Here is a 15,602-nt window from a genome sequence, read left to right as displayed (position 1 = left end):
CTTCATATATTCTATTTTCTATCTAATAAATTATAAAAATAGATAATAAAGCTCATTACAGGATCCATCAGAGAGACGCTGGGCGAGGAGCGTCTTGTGCTTATGAAGGTTATTAATTAAGACTTCAACTGCAAAATAATCCATCATCTATGCAGCCAGTTAAAGAAGAGAACACTCTTCTACTGTGATTTCATTATTTTTCAACTCACTGTTGGATGAAGTAAATCTAAGTTTGAAATCCATCACTTCAAGAAATAGATGAAGACAGCAACGTAACAGATTTGTTTCTGTCTCCAGTCACTCTTCATCTGTTTTCTCTCCCTTCTCTTGTTTCACTTCGTATTTCTTTCTGTCTCTGCCTCTCTCGCCCCCTCCCACTCATTCTCCGAGTCTCTCGCCCTCCATCTTTACCCACCACTCTGTCACACATTCTCTCTCCCTGCTGACTTTGCCCTTCCTTGTGTTCCTCCACTCATTTTTTCCATGGCTTTTTTTGGGTGCCTCTTCCCTCTTTTCCTCTCTCCTCCTCCTCCTCCTCCTCAAACCACGCGACGCAGCACATCTGACGGCAGCGGCGGTTAACAGAGCCCGTCTCTCTGCCTGCGTTGCCGCCACCACGGCAGTTAACTTAGTCCAAACCAGATGTTTGTTTTATTCCCTCGCTCTCTCTAGAGGCAGAAAAAAGAAGAGGGAGAGGCCAAATAAAAAAGCAAAAGGCCCTCTTGGCTTTTCGATGGGAGTCTTCCTCTCTTCACCCCAAATAAAGAAAAACGCCTCACAGTGGGTTTAGGGTGTTGTCCTCCTCGGCGAGGAATGCTTTCTACTTTCTATTCTTGAACAGCGACGCTGCCCGGGGAGGTGATGGGACCTCCAGGAGTCGCTCTTAAGACTATCCGACACCTTCCCCACTGTGTTTATTTAACCTTTATTTCACGAGGGAGTGCTTGTGATTGAGAAACGCTTTTTAAAGAGCAACAAGACGCAGCATCAGAGCGACCATAAACGCTGCAGACAAACAACGGGACCAAACATGTGAGCAGTTTGAACCAAAAACACGTGTCAGTTATTAATATACCTGGAGATGTAAGTCAGGTAGACACACTCTTTCACTGTCTTGCGTGTTACTTGATGTATAATTGAAGAGTTCATTCCAGAACAAGTAGACACATCGGGCCAATCAGCAACTAGCTGCATCATCAATTAATCAAAGATGGACTACCAGCGCAGCAGGTATTGTTTAAAAATGTCCAAGATATGACCTTTTAAGGTGGATTTATACTTTCTCATATATTTTTGTTTGTTTTGTCTTCTGGCATTTTCTTTCCTTTGTCTGCCCTTTCTCTAATCTCTCACAAAGTCTAAATGAAGCTCAGGACGTTTGTTGTTGTCTATTATTTTTTGAAAATTCAATAAAGTAAAGTTCAGGAAGACATGTGCACATCAGTCCTATGGACATAACTGTGACAGCGTATTATGGCCCATGTAGGTAAAGAAAACAACAACTTTATAATCTCAGGGAATATCCCATTTTTTTCTCGTAAATTTGTGAGTTTTTTCTCGTAAATTTAGGACTTTAATCTCAGAGAATATCCAAGTTTTTTTCCCGTAAATCTGAGAGTTTCTTTCTTGTAAATCTATGACTTCAATCTCAGAGAATATATCTGAGTTTTTTTCTTGTAAATTTGTGAGATTTTTCTTGTTAATATACAACTTTGTTCATAAAAATTCAGATTTTTTTCTTGCAATATTACCCCTCTCCACCGGCTCCGTAATTATAATTTTTTTTTACCTAAAACGGCCCTAATACGCTGCCATTGTTCATAACTGATTAGATTGGTTGTTGTAGCTATTGTTTGTTTATAGACATTCTTATAACAATATGAATAAATGTGGGTATGTATGAGATTCATAATACAGCCCTATTTAGCAATCTAGCCTATTGTTGTGGTACTGCGATGGCAATCAATGGGTAAAACCCTGAGCTGAACTATAATCAACCTCAAAGGAAAAACACAAATCCACCTTTAATTAGGATTTAATTGAATTTAAATCATTGTCTGGGCCAACGCTAGAATTAATGCCAACATGCATCATGTTCTGTGAAAACTGAAGAAGTGCACGTGCCACGTATAAGAGCAGAAAGGTATTATGAGGTTAATGAGTGTACATTTCTATAGGCTGCAGTATGAGTGCAGGTGAGGCTCTTCTTCTCCATAATGAAGGTGTAGCATTCGAGGAATGAGCTCGTCAATTATACGCCGCAGTGAAAAGAGCCTGTGGGCGCCGCAGACCCACCTACTGTAAAAACTCATTACACAAGACATTTAGAAGAGATTAATTAGGAGTGAAATTATCATCGCAGACTGAAGATCTGCTCCAGGCAACCGCCGGTGAGACCCGGACTCATTAGAGACGCAGGCCGCAGACCCACCTTCAGGATGTTGACGTAGGGAACGCCGTCGGGGCCGTAGCGGCTGCCGTTGACCTCGATGTGTTTCAGCCACTGGATGTGCGGCTGGGCGTCGCTGTAGACCTTACAGTGGAACTCCACGTCGCTGCCCACCACCACCGTCTGATTGGCTGGCAGGCCCGCCTGGAGGATGGGCCTGTGGGGGGAACGCTCTGCGAGGGAGAGAACGCACCGAGTCATTAGCACGGGAATGATGCGCTGCAGGAAATGTAGAAAATGTTTCCTAACATCAACAACTCTTTATTAAAACCACTTGTGCGTGTTAAAGTATTCCCTGTTTACACAGAAGCACCAGCGAGAGTACATGTTTGCGTGTTGTTTACCGAGCACATCCAGTTGGTAGGTGTGGGTGATGGCGCCGTACTTGTTCTGCACCACACAGGTGTAGTTTCCCCGGTCCGACGGCACAGCGCTCTCCATCACCAGACTCCACTGCTGGTGTCTCAACTGGAGGGGGACAGAGAGGACAGGACAGTCAAGATAGATGTCATTACAACACATCTAAATCTGTGAGGATACGGAGCCTATTTCAAGAAATCTCAGGGGGAGTTTGGTGTCATGTTTTCAGGCCCGATAGACGAGTGCTTATTCAGTATATTATCACGTATGATAACATGAAGCATCAAGTCAAGTTAATGTTTCAGGACTTTAAGTATCATCCTTTCACTTAACAGATACAGATAAAATACTGCACACTAAATTCACAAACCGAAGCTGAAATAGAGACAAACGCTCTTCTTACTAACAAATGACACCCAATTAGACTGTTACCAGGCCATTAAATAGGTGTTATCGCTCACTATAAGCACCATAGATGTGGGTCACTAAGGGCCTAATACGCCTACTACGTTGTAAAAGTGAAAGTGAAACTTAAAAGCAACACGTTCTAACATGTAAAACTGAATGAAACGTAACGTTTTGAACACAAACAAAAAGGCTTTCTTAGGTTTAGGCAACAAAACTACTTAGTTAAGTTTAGGGAAAAAGATAAGTGTTTTGTTTCTAAAGTGAAACGTAAAGCTTGTGAACACAAACACGCTGTTGGTTTCCTGGGTGAAAGTACTGTGTTTTGTGTCACATCCATCGCCCCCGACCTCTACCCCAGATACAGTTTCATACACTATACTGACTGCTCCTGTCACAATTATTCCGGTCGCTAGAAGTCGCTGTCGTCTTCTCTTATACCTTCTTTCTGTGATCAACCATGTGAATAGATGATAACACCTACTATTGGGTATAGTAGGCCCCACATCTGTGGTGCTTATAGCGTCTGATAATGCCTATTTAATGGCCTGCTAACAGCGCTCTGTCCTGAGATCCTCTCCAGCATCAGATCTCTCACTCCCTCGTTCCTTCCTTTGATATCCTTTGGTATAAAACATCACAGAGCAGCCAGGTTGGTAAAACAGAGCGTGCTTTAAAATTATATTTCAACATTAACCTCCTTGTATTAATGATGCTGAACAGACGTGACGAGCTGAAAACAATCTTTTTGACACGTCTTGATGGGAAACAGCTCTGTGTGCACAAACTACAACTGTGATCAGCAGGATTCCGGAGCAGAGGGCAGTCTGATTACGTGAATCGGATTTTCTAAGAAATGTTTTTACACTGAAGAAATGTGACGGGACATACTTAGTAATTCTCAAGATGAAAGATTGCTTAACACATTGCTAAACAATGATGGCAAGAGTATTAAAAACAGAAAGCCTTAAATGTTTGAGCAATCGTTTCAACTAATTGATATAAAGAACATTTCATATGGGATTATTTTCACAAGAGAGAGCTTAGTAAAGTCTCATTTCCTTCTCTCTCCCTGCAGTGAGGGCATGAAGGATTTTTTATTTTTTTCGCACATCTAAAATTGGTTCCACTGTGCCAGTCGAGAGCAATCCATCCCCGGAGAGTCGAAGGGTACATTTTGCGTAGTAATTCAAAGCAGGTGTGTCTGGATGGCAGCGGCAGACAGATACTAAGTTGACAGATTCAGAAGCTGCTCAGAGCAGAGCGGCCCGGCGCAGCACGGCGAGGCGAGAACAGAGAAACCTGCTACGCATCGATAGGCAGAGAGTCTCCACGGGCCAAGAGGAACGACCTCCGCGGCTTTAAGTGGAAACATGCGGCGGCACAGACGCCGCTGCTGTGCTCACCGCTGCGAGACAAGCATGGAGTGAACTCCTTCGAGAGAGAGGTCAGAGTCACTAAAGAGTGAGTGATGTCAACAAAGAGGCTTTTCAGGGTGGAACACTTCACCTGCGTCGGAAAAATGTGCCGACCCGGAGAGTGTTTTCACAAACGTTTAACCCCACGCGTGTAGGTAGGACGCCAGCCATTCACACGACGTATGTATATATTAGTAGGTGGAGGATCACACTCCCCTCCTTCTGCTCCCTCTGTCTTATACACTCCACGACTCTCTCTCTCTCTCTTGGAGGCACATGCGGAAAATAATGTAAGAGTGTAAATATTATGCCTGTGTGTGCTTTTTGCAGTTGCATGGTAACATAGACCAGGCCGCCGGCTCAACGCTGGCAAATGGTTTTTTAGCAAGCGGCTGGCTCCACCCCGTCTACCCCTCTCAGAGTCAAACTGGAGTCAATGGCTGCTCTCATGAGCAGATGAGTGACGCCTTCTGCTGCGGTCGCTGAGCGCAGAGGAGGAGGAGGAGGAGGAGGAGGAGGAGGATGGGGGAGAAAAAGGAGGCGACGCGTGAGGAGGGAAGCTAGAAGGTGGTAAAATACGAGCTGAAGTCGACGCTCAGTAGAGGCCAAGACCACCAACAGAAACAGAACGAGGCTGTGATCAGAGTTATGGTCGTATTTAGGTCTCCATTTCATAATAACTTAAAGCCAGCGGAGGTACATTTACTTTAGAACTTTGAGGTACTTTTTGTCACCGCTAGACAGCTGGAGTTACTGCACACATGTCTGAGATTCTCATTTAGCTTGATGGCTGCTGTGCATCTCAAAATCCCCAAATCACAGTTAAATTTCAGCTCAATAAAACATGCATTTTTGATGAAATCGGTAGAGGAGCATATAATCCTTTAACTTAATCGGTCAGCCTGAAAGTCCCCAAACTGGAACTACAGATTTTAGACTTGTTTTGTATCTATACATTTGGAAATTTTGATAATTTTGCTGCTCAGTTGTTTATTATATTTACAAATCTTCACAATAGGTACTTTTCCCAAGCACTTGTAATAAGTAATAAGTCATTTTTTGATGCTTTGCATCTAATACTTGTCCACACACTGCTTTATATATATATTTATAAAATATGAATATATACACACCTATGTTTTCCATTAGTTGTGTACATAACAGTCCTGTCTATTCCTCACCTTTATTTGTCCAGCTTTGTTGTCCTTTTCCAGAGCAGTTATTTCTATTTCCGTGTAAGTATACTTAGAGGGATGCATGAAACTGGAGTCAAATTCCTTGTATGTACTTGGGGAATAAAAACTGATTCTTTTATTTGTCTTAAATCTAGGGCTGTCGCGGTGAAGGATTCTTTTGAAGGAATTTCTTTCCAATTAATTAATTCATCCTGATTTTAGAGCTATATAAATATATAAATAAGCTTTATTGTTATGCTATTACTACTATTATTTTTCCCGCCCCTCCTCAATTGTGATTGCACTGCTGGGGAAAAAGTGACAGTGACGAGCGCAGTCTTTTACCCGAAGATGAACATTTTTCAACTCTCAGCGAACAGAAAAAAACGCTAAACGTGCAGCGCTCGGAGCAGAATAGACGCTCAGCGCCACGCCACGCTGCTGCTGTTTGTAGCATAGTGCAATACTAGCATACGCGTGCAAAGAATAAAAAAAAACAACCAAAAAATCTTGAATGTAGCGGTTGTGGCGGTTGCTTGCCATCCCCTGCGGTTGGCCTGTTAATAGTGCGGTATTGCAATATTGCAGTCATTGCGACAGCCCTACTTAAAGCGAGACTATGCAACTTTTGAAAAAGGAAATAACAATTTTCTTATTACAATTGAAAAGTTGAATTCATAAGCAATAAAACACTTATCTAACTGTAGACACTCAGATATTCTGCTGCTACAGCCTTACTTGGTCTGGTATGACCAGCTGTGTGATTGACTTTAACTGAATGTAATTCTGCTTCACCGTGTTATAACATTATTGATTAACCATTATCCCATAACTGTCACGTATGAGAACAGTGGCTACTTTCACCAAAGGTTTCATCGTCTTACTTTGTGTTAATTACTAACTTTGAGTGACATTTCCACTTTAATTCCCCTCCGTCTTCCCCGCGGCACATTTGATTACTTTCTCCATACTGTACATGCCACTTGCCCTTATGAGCATGTTACACTGGCTAACCCCCGTTGAACCTGCAGCATTAGTCCCCAAACGTGATAATCCCATCCATTCCAATCACGCCAGATTCCAAACAGAATTAAATTATTAAGGAGCTTATGTTAGAGTCATAGGAGGCTTTAAAGGTTTTAGGGCTTTGGCTGTGGACCCTACAGAAGGGCACAAGCCATGGGAATGGACAGGGAGTTCCACACTGCAAAAAGTGTGCATCTGAAGGAGACATTAAACTAACGTACGGAGGAAAAAAGAAAAGAGGAGAAGGTTGGGATTTGTATTGCAGCATTTTGTGCATGAAATATCTTGAGACAAATAAAGTTGTGGGCTTTATTTTAAGATATTTTTGCCTCACAGAGCCTGCCATGGAAAACAGTGAAGTTACCTCACTCTACTGGCAGATTCCTTCACTTATTTAAATCAAAACAAGAATTTGCGACTCGACCGCCAGCTTAAATGGTTCACAAGGACGCAGACATTTTTTTCAGTGTGGCAGTTGTCTGAGAAAACACAGGAAGCTCTGCTCCCTTTATAGTCCAAACCCTCCGTCTTCACCTCGCAAAATAGCCCTGTCAGAACCGGCGGGGCCAGTTAGCAGAATTTATGAGTGTGTCAGAGCGGACCAGTGGCCCGAGTCTGTGCTACCGTCTAATTTGACCTAAAGAAAAGCGGAAATAGATAGAAGCGGCCCTGAGGGCTCGCTATTAACGCTGGCAAAGTTTGCGGGTCCGTTGCCTGAGTTTGGCTCTACGTGCCATTGCATCAACACAGAGGAGACGACTGTAAAATTGGAAGTATGAGAGTTCAAGAGGAGAAAAAAACGGGTCAAATAAACAGGATAATCTGTCTTTTGATACCCCTGGTGTATTTGGGTTAAAACGACAGGGGAGGAAGGTGAATGACCGTGGAAGGTCGAACATTAAAAAGAGTCCAAAAATAATCTTGCAAAGTGTATAAATTCCTCCGCGGCCTACAGAGACTCACAATCCAATGCTGTGTTAAAATGTGGACTTGGAAAAACACGGATTTAAAGTGCTTAAAGTCTTAAAAAGTAACAGTGTGTGGAGCCAGTTTAAGAGCCCTGGCTTTGGAAACCTGTCAAAACAGGGATTGAAAAATCAGTTAAAGCTCCGAGCGACCTGGACGAAATGAAACACAATAATTACATTGTCAACTTTTGTCTCGCTTGTGCCGCCGCAATTTAGCATGAACACAATAAAACCCCCTTCCACCATACGTGGCAGCAGACAACAGCATTGGCTTTGGCTGTCAAAGGCTCGGGGGGGTCCAGCTCAATAGGCTGGCGACACGCCCATCTCTCCCCACCTCCATCTGATGGCTCAATAGAGAGGTGAACTTTAACCTTCAGGGCCCTGCCCCTCCGTAGCGGAGGAGGCCTCGGAGCGCCACAGTTGTCTGGGAAGGAGCACAATGCTCCGGCACCGTCGCCCTGTTGGAATTTCATTTTCCGTTTATACAAATGAGCCACACATCCCTATTTAACGTTTCATTTAGTTTCAACAAACGTAGCGTTTAGTTCTCCCGTGTTGCATTTCAATAGACTTACAAAGCTCTTGTAAGAGAGAACTGAATGTCTGAACAACCTCCAGCGTGCTGATGGGAAAGAATAAACTGAGGAGATGTTAGTGTACAAGTGATGCTTATACTACCAATACCAACTAGTTGTTGAGAGATGATTTATTTTGCTGATACTCTACTGTAATCTGAAGTGTTACTCTCTTTCAAAACTACTATTAGCATTTTCTCCCAGAAATACTTTGAGGAAAAGCATGTAAAAAAGCATCCAGACCATCATGAGACATTAAAACTGTCCACTGGAAACCAGACTGACAAACACTACTTTGATGGCAACGGAAGTCACACAGCAGCTGTTGGTACCACGTTTTTGCACTCTGCGCCTCACGTTACCGCAGTTTCACAATCGTGTCGGAGAACTACGGTGGCCATCAGGTAACGTAAAAACGCGCAAGTCTCTCTCTAGAGCCAGAGTTTGGTTTGTCCGTTCTGGGCTACTTTTTGAAGATCATCTTTACAGGTATATCACTACAGCCCTAAGACAAAATATCCTTCATAAATGAACAAACATCTGAGACATTTTCTGCAGGAAGTGGACCTGATGATACTATAATGTTTATGTCTATTCATATTTTACAAAAAGGAGTGTAATTTCAGGTCTGTATAGGAGATGAAACCTCTCGTTAAAATGGATGTCTTTAAGGAACAAAGCAGAACACGGTGCGTCCTCAGAAAGGCCACTTTCAGCCACTCAAGAGTGAAGACGGGAGGGGTTTTAGCAGACGGGTAATGGACCTTAATGCTCCGCTCAGTCAGGAACTTTCTCTCGATCTGATGGCACTTTGAATAAATGACGCTACTGAGCTGGTAGGCAGTGCTGAGTGGATGTGACTCCATTGTGCCGATCAGCATGGATCAGTCAGAGTCACACACTCTCCCAGCTCTGAGAGACGGCTGACAAAATCATCCCATCGCCCGTCCAAACCTCAAAAATCAGACACGCTTCACGATTCATTCAGCTGAAATTAACCACGGCTGTCAAATCAGAAACCATCTTGTCATCTCAATACGGCTGCTGGAGGAAGACGGCTTCACCTGGAGGACCCGGCTGCAGGAATAGAGTCTTTAGAAGGCCATTGTCAGGCTGTCAGGACTCAGGGTGCCCCCCCGCCCTCCATCTACCCCCTAACCCTGCTAGATGAACTCATCACAGGCAGATGTGAGGTGGGGTGATGAGGGGCGGTGACACGGCCCGACTGAATGCAAAAAGATGTCTGTCCTGACAACACATTGCTGCATCACATGTCTACACAATGACGATTCAATCTTCAGCCAGTTTGTGAAAGACTTTCTTTCCCATGCTCTAAATAAATATCTGCAACTAAATATAGAAGTACAAGAAGTGACTGACAGTGTGATGGATTTTGTGGTTTCTTCTCAGTGCAAATGATGCATTTTATGTTTCCTGCAGCTTCCACAGTGCAGCGATTGTTCTAAAAATATCATGAATAAACCAAGTTGGTAGTTAGCATGAGTAGCGTTATCCACCATGACTGAAAGGACAAAGACAGAAGAATCAAAAGAGGCATCTAAACGTTTAAGGAACAAAGAATCAAGACACCACAGTAGACTCAGTCGCGGTAGTCGGTGTTACACGGTGTTAAACGGTGGTCGTGCACACACTGATTACCGATTTTTCGTGTATCAGCGGCATGGTATCAATACATAGTCGGATGATGGACGCTACAAACTGAAAGTGAATGCTCCGTACGGAGTCTCAGCTCAGAGTAGCAGGAGGTGGATTTCACACACGGGATGAGAGAGAGTTGACAGACAAGACGATGGCGGGGGATTTGTTGTTGAAGTAAAAATCAAAAGCGCCCATTTGGCAATATTTCAGATTTAAACCCAACGCTATAAGGGAACCACCGAGCCTATGGCCGCGCAGCGAAAGCTGGACCGGAGAGGCCAGACACACAGCAACGTTAAAGATCAAAGTAAGCGCTCTACATATTGATTACCCATAATTTTTTCTTGTACAATGTCCGATGTAATCGGGAACACCGGTGTTGTCACAAGTTTATTAACCGGTGGGAAAATGTCCTCACCGTCTACACCACAGTGCTCCTCACGATGTTTGACTGACAGGTGATCTCTGGGAAATGCAGCGCACAAACGACGATGAAACAGGACGAGAAAGAGGATCTGAAGGATAACCGTGTTAAAAATTAGGTGACAATATAATCGAATTAGGCACATCACTCAAATTAATTGGAGATAATGTGACTCCATTTTCGGTGCAAATGTCTGGATTATCTTCAGTAGCTGCTTTAAAAAGAAAAAAGACGTGACTGATGAGTTTTTAAAATGTAGTTTTAAATGATTGAGACAAAATTTCATTAAGCTGTCATTGTAATGGGCCTACTTTTTTGGCAGGGTGGTGTTGGTGGTGGTGGGGTTAGCAGAGGTTTTGACATTAGGACGGGTGGACCCCTTCTGAAGCCAGGCCATGTCACAGGCTTGTCTGTCACCCAGCACCCTGATTCTATAGAGGGTGACCTCTCCGCTCACCTCCCCTCAAGGCCAACAGCGGCCACATGGTGACTGGCTAACTGGATTTTAAAACGGCTCCGGGGCAGGAGGGAGGAGGGGAGGAGCATGTGATAATAACATCATGTGATAATAACATCTCCATAAAGACACAGAAAGGAACGTCTCAATAACTGCCACCTCTGATCGTACATCTCCATCACTGGCTGACACAATAAATGTGCAGGAATTTGTTCTGGAAGGTTGCTGATACATGTGACTTTAACATTTCATAATGATGCCATGCAACAATGTTTAGCAGGGTTAAGAGGCTTTAAAGTATAAAGTCTGCAGGTTATATAAAGTGAATTAAAAGGGTCAGTTCTGCAGGGTAAGATAAGGTAAGTAGCGCTGCAACGATTAATCGTTTAGTTGTCAACTATTTAATTTATAACTACAACTATTTTGATAATCGATTAATCGGTTTGAGTAATTTCTTAAGAAGAAAAATCTAAATTCTCTGATTCCAGCTTCTTAAATGTGAATATTTTCTGGTTTCTTTACTCCTCTGTGACGTTTGAGGACGTCATCTTTGGCTTTGGGAAACACTGATCGTCATTTTCACCATTTTGTGATTTAACCGAACTGACCCTTTGACCCAATTAAAAAACAAAAGAAAAGTTAAGTTGGAGAAACCCTCTGTCTCTGAAAGAAGGGAAGCAGATACAACAGAATCAGAGTTGATCCAACCACAGTTAACACACATCCTGTTATACCTAAATACTTCACAGCGCCGTGAGTATCTATATACTGTCAGCATGGGTGGCCACATGGGTGGGAACTAAACCCCACGGCAACGCTCGGTGCCAAGCTCGACCCGCTGAGCTATACAGAGCGGAAAATGTACAGGAATTTGTCTCGGTGGCTTGGTGACAACTTAGTGTCACAGCTCACACTGACACAACACGGTACGAGGCCAAACGGGACCTCACGTACGCTGTAAAGGCTTACTATGGATACTCAGCTATACATATCACCCCTCTAATTATACATGTAACTTCCCATAGGAGCATGTGTTAAAGCAGCGGGGGGTGTGCAAGACGGCTACTGCTGCAGAGGGAACTAAACCGAGACGTTATACTGATTAGGCTGATATCTTAATACGCCGTCAATCACCACAAAAACATCTCAATGGCGCTCTTTAGCATGCCGCTGGTGAGTCGTTTTCTACACAAAACGCCACTTAGTGAACAGATGGAATAAATATGTACAGTAAATGCTCTGACTGGTCAGTTTGGGATTAATTTGCTGCTAACAACGCGGCCACAAACTTTATCATCAGCAGATCTTCACGCATACTAAACATGCTAAAAGTTGCTGTCGGGGAGCCACTCAGAGCTCCTGAGGGCTGGTGACAGGTGTGTGTGTGTGTGTGTGTGTGTGAGAGAGAGTGGGGACAGAGGGAGGGAGACAACTGCTGTTGGTCTGCTGGGAGCAGATGTTGGAGATCTCTGTAAACTGTTAATAGCTGCAGGATCTCATTACATTTAACTCTTTAAATGCCAAAACCTCCACTGGGGGAGAGAGCGTCTCTCGTTGCCGGCTCACAGTCACGACCAGCCCGACACACGGACTTTACTCTGCTCAAGTTGGAAGATGCAGTTTCAGTGTCACAGAAAAGAAAATAGAATAAACATCCACTTTGCCTCCTTTTCTGCTTAATGTCTTTATAACAGTGAGTAAGTACCTTGTCAAGGCTGCTCTCCCTGACACAACAATTCAACATCAAAAAGACATTTTTTGAAAATGTGAATGCACTAAAACTATGTGAAAGTTAGTAATGACTGTAAAATCTTTACAGGTGAATTCTCTCCCCTCATCATCACTTTATTAAAGATCCAATATTGTAAAAAGTGAGATTTTCATGTCTTTTATATTATAAAGCAGGTTTAAGTGCTTTATAAATATTGTTAAACTATCAAAACGCTCAATATACGGAGAAATACACACAGCCCGTCTTCAGAAATTGTGCGTTTGAAACAAGCCGTTAGGATTTCTGTCCATTTATGATGTCACAAATATACAATATATAGATCATTACACGGTTTTAAACATTCTAAATGTGTCCCAGTTTGTTTCCTGTTGCAGTGTATGTGAATAACATCAGCTGACAGGAAGTAAACATGGACCCAAACTGTCGAAACGCACTAAAAGGGAAAAGGGCCCGACAACATTAGCGTTTTCTTTCTCATTGTGGTGACTTTTGCTGTGTACCAATTGTAGGCAACATGATTTGAACACAAAACAGCAGGCCTGGAGGCAAAGTAATGCACTACTTCAGTTGTTTTCATTAATTTAAACTGTACTATTAAATATTAGGTAGCGTACAGTTCATGGTGTTGTGTTAAGCTAATGTTAGCAGTCATTCGCTGGTTGCCAAGCAACAACAACAACAACAAAAAGATGGAGAAAAACTGCAAAAACCGCTACATACTCAATGTGTGTACTATCATTCAACATACTTTTGTATGAATAAACAGTAGTATGTATATTTTCAGACGCACTGAACTGTAATCTACGTCGTCACTTCCCGAGAGCCTCCTTGCCGGTTGGAGACACGTAACCATGGTAACCAGTGACAACCTCATGTGACCAAATGAAGATTTGTGAGAATCATAAAGTCTGATCTAATTTAAAAACTATATTACGCCTATAGCAAAGTCAAATCTTATACTTCAATTGAAGTATTATTGATGTTACAGAGCTGTCATCAAAAAATCTCACACACCGCTTTAACGTACTAAATAGCACGTTAGTTTTGAACCTCTGTCTGATGGGGCCTGAGACACAGGACTAAAGAAGGATGGGAAGATTTTACATCTCTGAGACATCCCTTTGAGAATTTATATGTCATTAATTTGAGTTTATTTTCAACCAAAACACACGTTTTGACTGTTTGAATTCCGATGTTCTTACCACACAGAGTATGTCTTTTAATCCTGCAGCTCAGGGCCATTAAAGGAACACAAAAGTAAACCAAGCCCTGTTACTTTAAGCAGTGCCATTCCACATGAGAGCCCAGTGTTTAGAGTGAATCCGATGACAAAACTGAGCGCAGCAGCTGTTTGCTGCACTGCATTACTGTCAACTTTGAGCTATCACGCGAGCACGCATGTATCTGTGCACCCACTCTGTTTTCAGCACAGCAGTTCGGCCCTCTAAATCTATTTTGCTCAGCTTAGCCGGGGCTGAGGGCGGCCACGGGTCCTGCTGGGGGGGCGTCCAGCACTGCGGCGCGTTTTCTGACCTTTATTTACCGTGAGAAGATTCACGGAGCATGAGCGCTCTTTCACCACTCCGCTTCACACTCGTCCAGTTATAGCAATTCACACCGGGGAGCATCGCAACACTCACACTGATCCACTGATGGACACACAGCAGCTCCGCTGGGCTAGCAGGGGGATTAAGATGCCTTGCTAAAAGGCACTCTGATGGAGGCGGGCGGAGCGTCACCTCCTGCTGGAGCTGGCGTGAGGATTTGAATGTGTAAATCACAGCCCCGCTCCCGTAACCTTTAGGTGTTAACATGTCTGCAGTAAAGTCCTCTCACCTTGATGCCTCCCATCCTCTGCTCTCCCTTGAACTCTTTGCCGTTCTTCAGCCAGTGGATGGTCGGCGTCGGGTTTCCGGACGCGGCGCAGCGGAACTTGACGGTATTGGCGGCCGGAACAGCCAGGAGCTTCTTGTCCATCCGGTCAGGCCGGGTCCAGTACGGAGCTTCTGTTGGTGAAACACAAAACAGGGTGCTGCGTCAGTCATGGAAACAGAACATACAGCCGGTAGCAATAAAACATGTAAAGGATAGTTTTATGCAGTGCTGACAGGTCTCAAGTTTCGAGTCATTTGAGATGTCCAAGCCTCCAATGATTCAATAAAATTCAAGTCAAGTCTCCGGTATGCTTACAACCAACAATTATTTTGTCGATTTATTGATTAGTTGCACATTATTTCCTCAAATTTTGGTCTGCAAAATCCATGATAAAAAGAAAACAGTGAAAAATGGCCACCACAATTTCCTCCAGTACAAGTAGACACATTCAAACAGTCCAAAATTTTAAAAAAATCCAGTTTACTATCATGGAAATCAAAGAAAAGCTGAATATTAGGGCTGCAACCACCGGTTATTTTCATTGTCGATTAATCTGTTGATTATTTTCTTGATTAATGGAGTAGTTGTTTGGTCTGTAATGTTTCCAAAAGCCCAAGATGACGTCCTCAACTGTCTTGTTTTGTCCACAACTCAAAGATATTCAGTTTACTGTTATAGAGGTAAAGAAACCAGAAAATATTCACATTCAAGAAGCTGGAATCAGAGAATTTAAACTTTTTTTTCTTAAAAAATTCATCAAACCGATTAAACGATTATCAAAATAGTTGGCAATCAATTTAATAGTTGACAACTAATTGATTACTCGTTGCAGCTCTAGTCTCAAGTCAAGTCTCAAGTCCATGAGGTCAACAGAAAGTGAGCCTAACTCAGCTTCTTTCTTTTAATCCTGCCGTCCAAGTGCTCAGGTAAATAAAGAGAAAACAAAACCCTGTTCCCATAACTGGAAATAATGCTAACCAAAAGAATGTGTGCAAACCTAAACAAATAATAATAAACAATACAGGCTGAATGCACGGTTTGGCTCCTACAAGTCGACTATTCGGGGTCACCACAAG

The 15,602-nt window shown here is 43.0% G+C and overlaps 1 protein-coding gene across 11 annotated transcripts in view; it reads right to left on the bottom strand.

Annotated features, from left to right (window-relative positions):
- Positions 1 to 15,602, bottom strand: part of fgfr3 (fibroblast growth factor receptor 3) — an 86,883-nt gene that overhangs the window by 26,791 nt on the left and 44,490 nt on the right. For all 11 annotated transcript variants that reach the window (XM_037746981.1, XM_037746991.1, XM_037746980.1 and 8 more), the window contains exons 5-7: positions 14,488 to 14,657; positions 2,794 to 2,917; positions 2,432 to 2,622 (exon numbers count right to left, since the gene is read on the bottom strand). In XM_037746981.1, the coding sequence (XP_037602909.1) occupies positions 2,432 to 2,622; positions 2,794 to 2,917; positions 14,488 to 14,657 (485 nt within the window). The remainder of the gene's footprint in view (positions 1 to 2,431; positions 2,623 to 2,793; positions 2,918 to 14,487; positions 14,658 to 15,602) is intronic.

Source organism: Sebastes umbrosus, chromosome 16 (assembly GCF_015220745.1).
Source record: "Sebastes umbrosus isolate fSebUmb1 chromosome 16, fSebUmb1.pri, whole genome shotgun sequence".
Lineage (NCBI taxonomy): Eukaryota > Metazoa > Chordata > Actinopteri > Perciformes > Sebastidae > Sebastes > Sebastes umbrosus.
The sequence above is the reverse complement of the archived record's forward strand: the minus strand, read 5'-3'. Positions and strand labels throughout refer to the sequence as shown.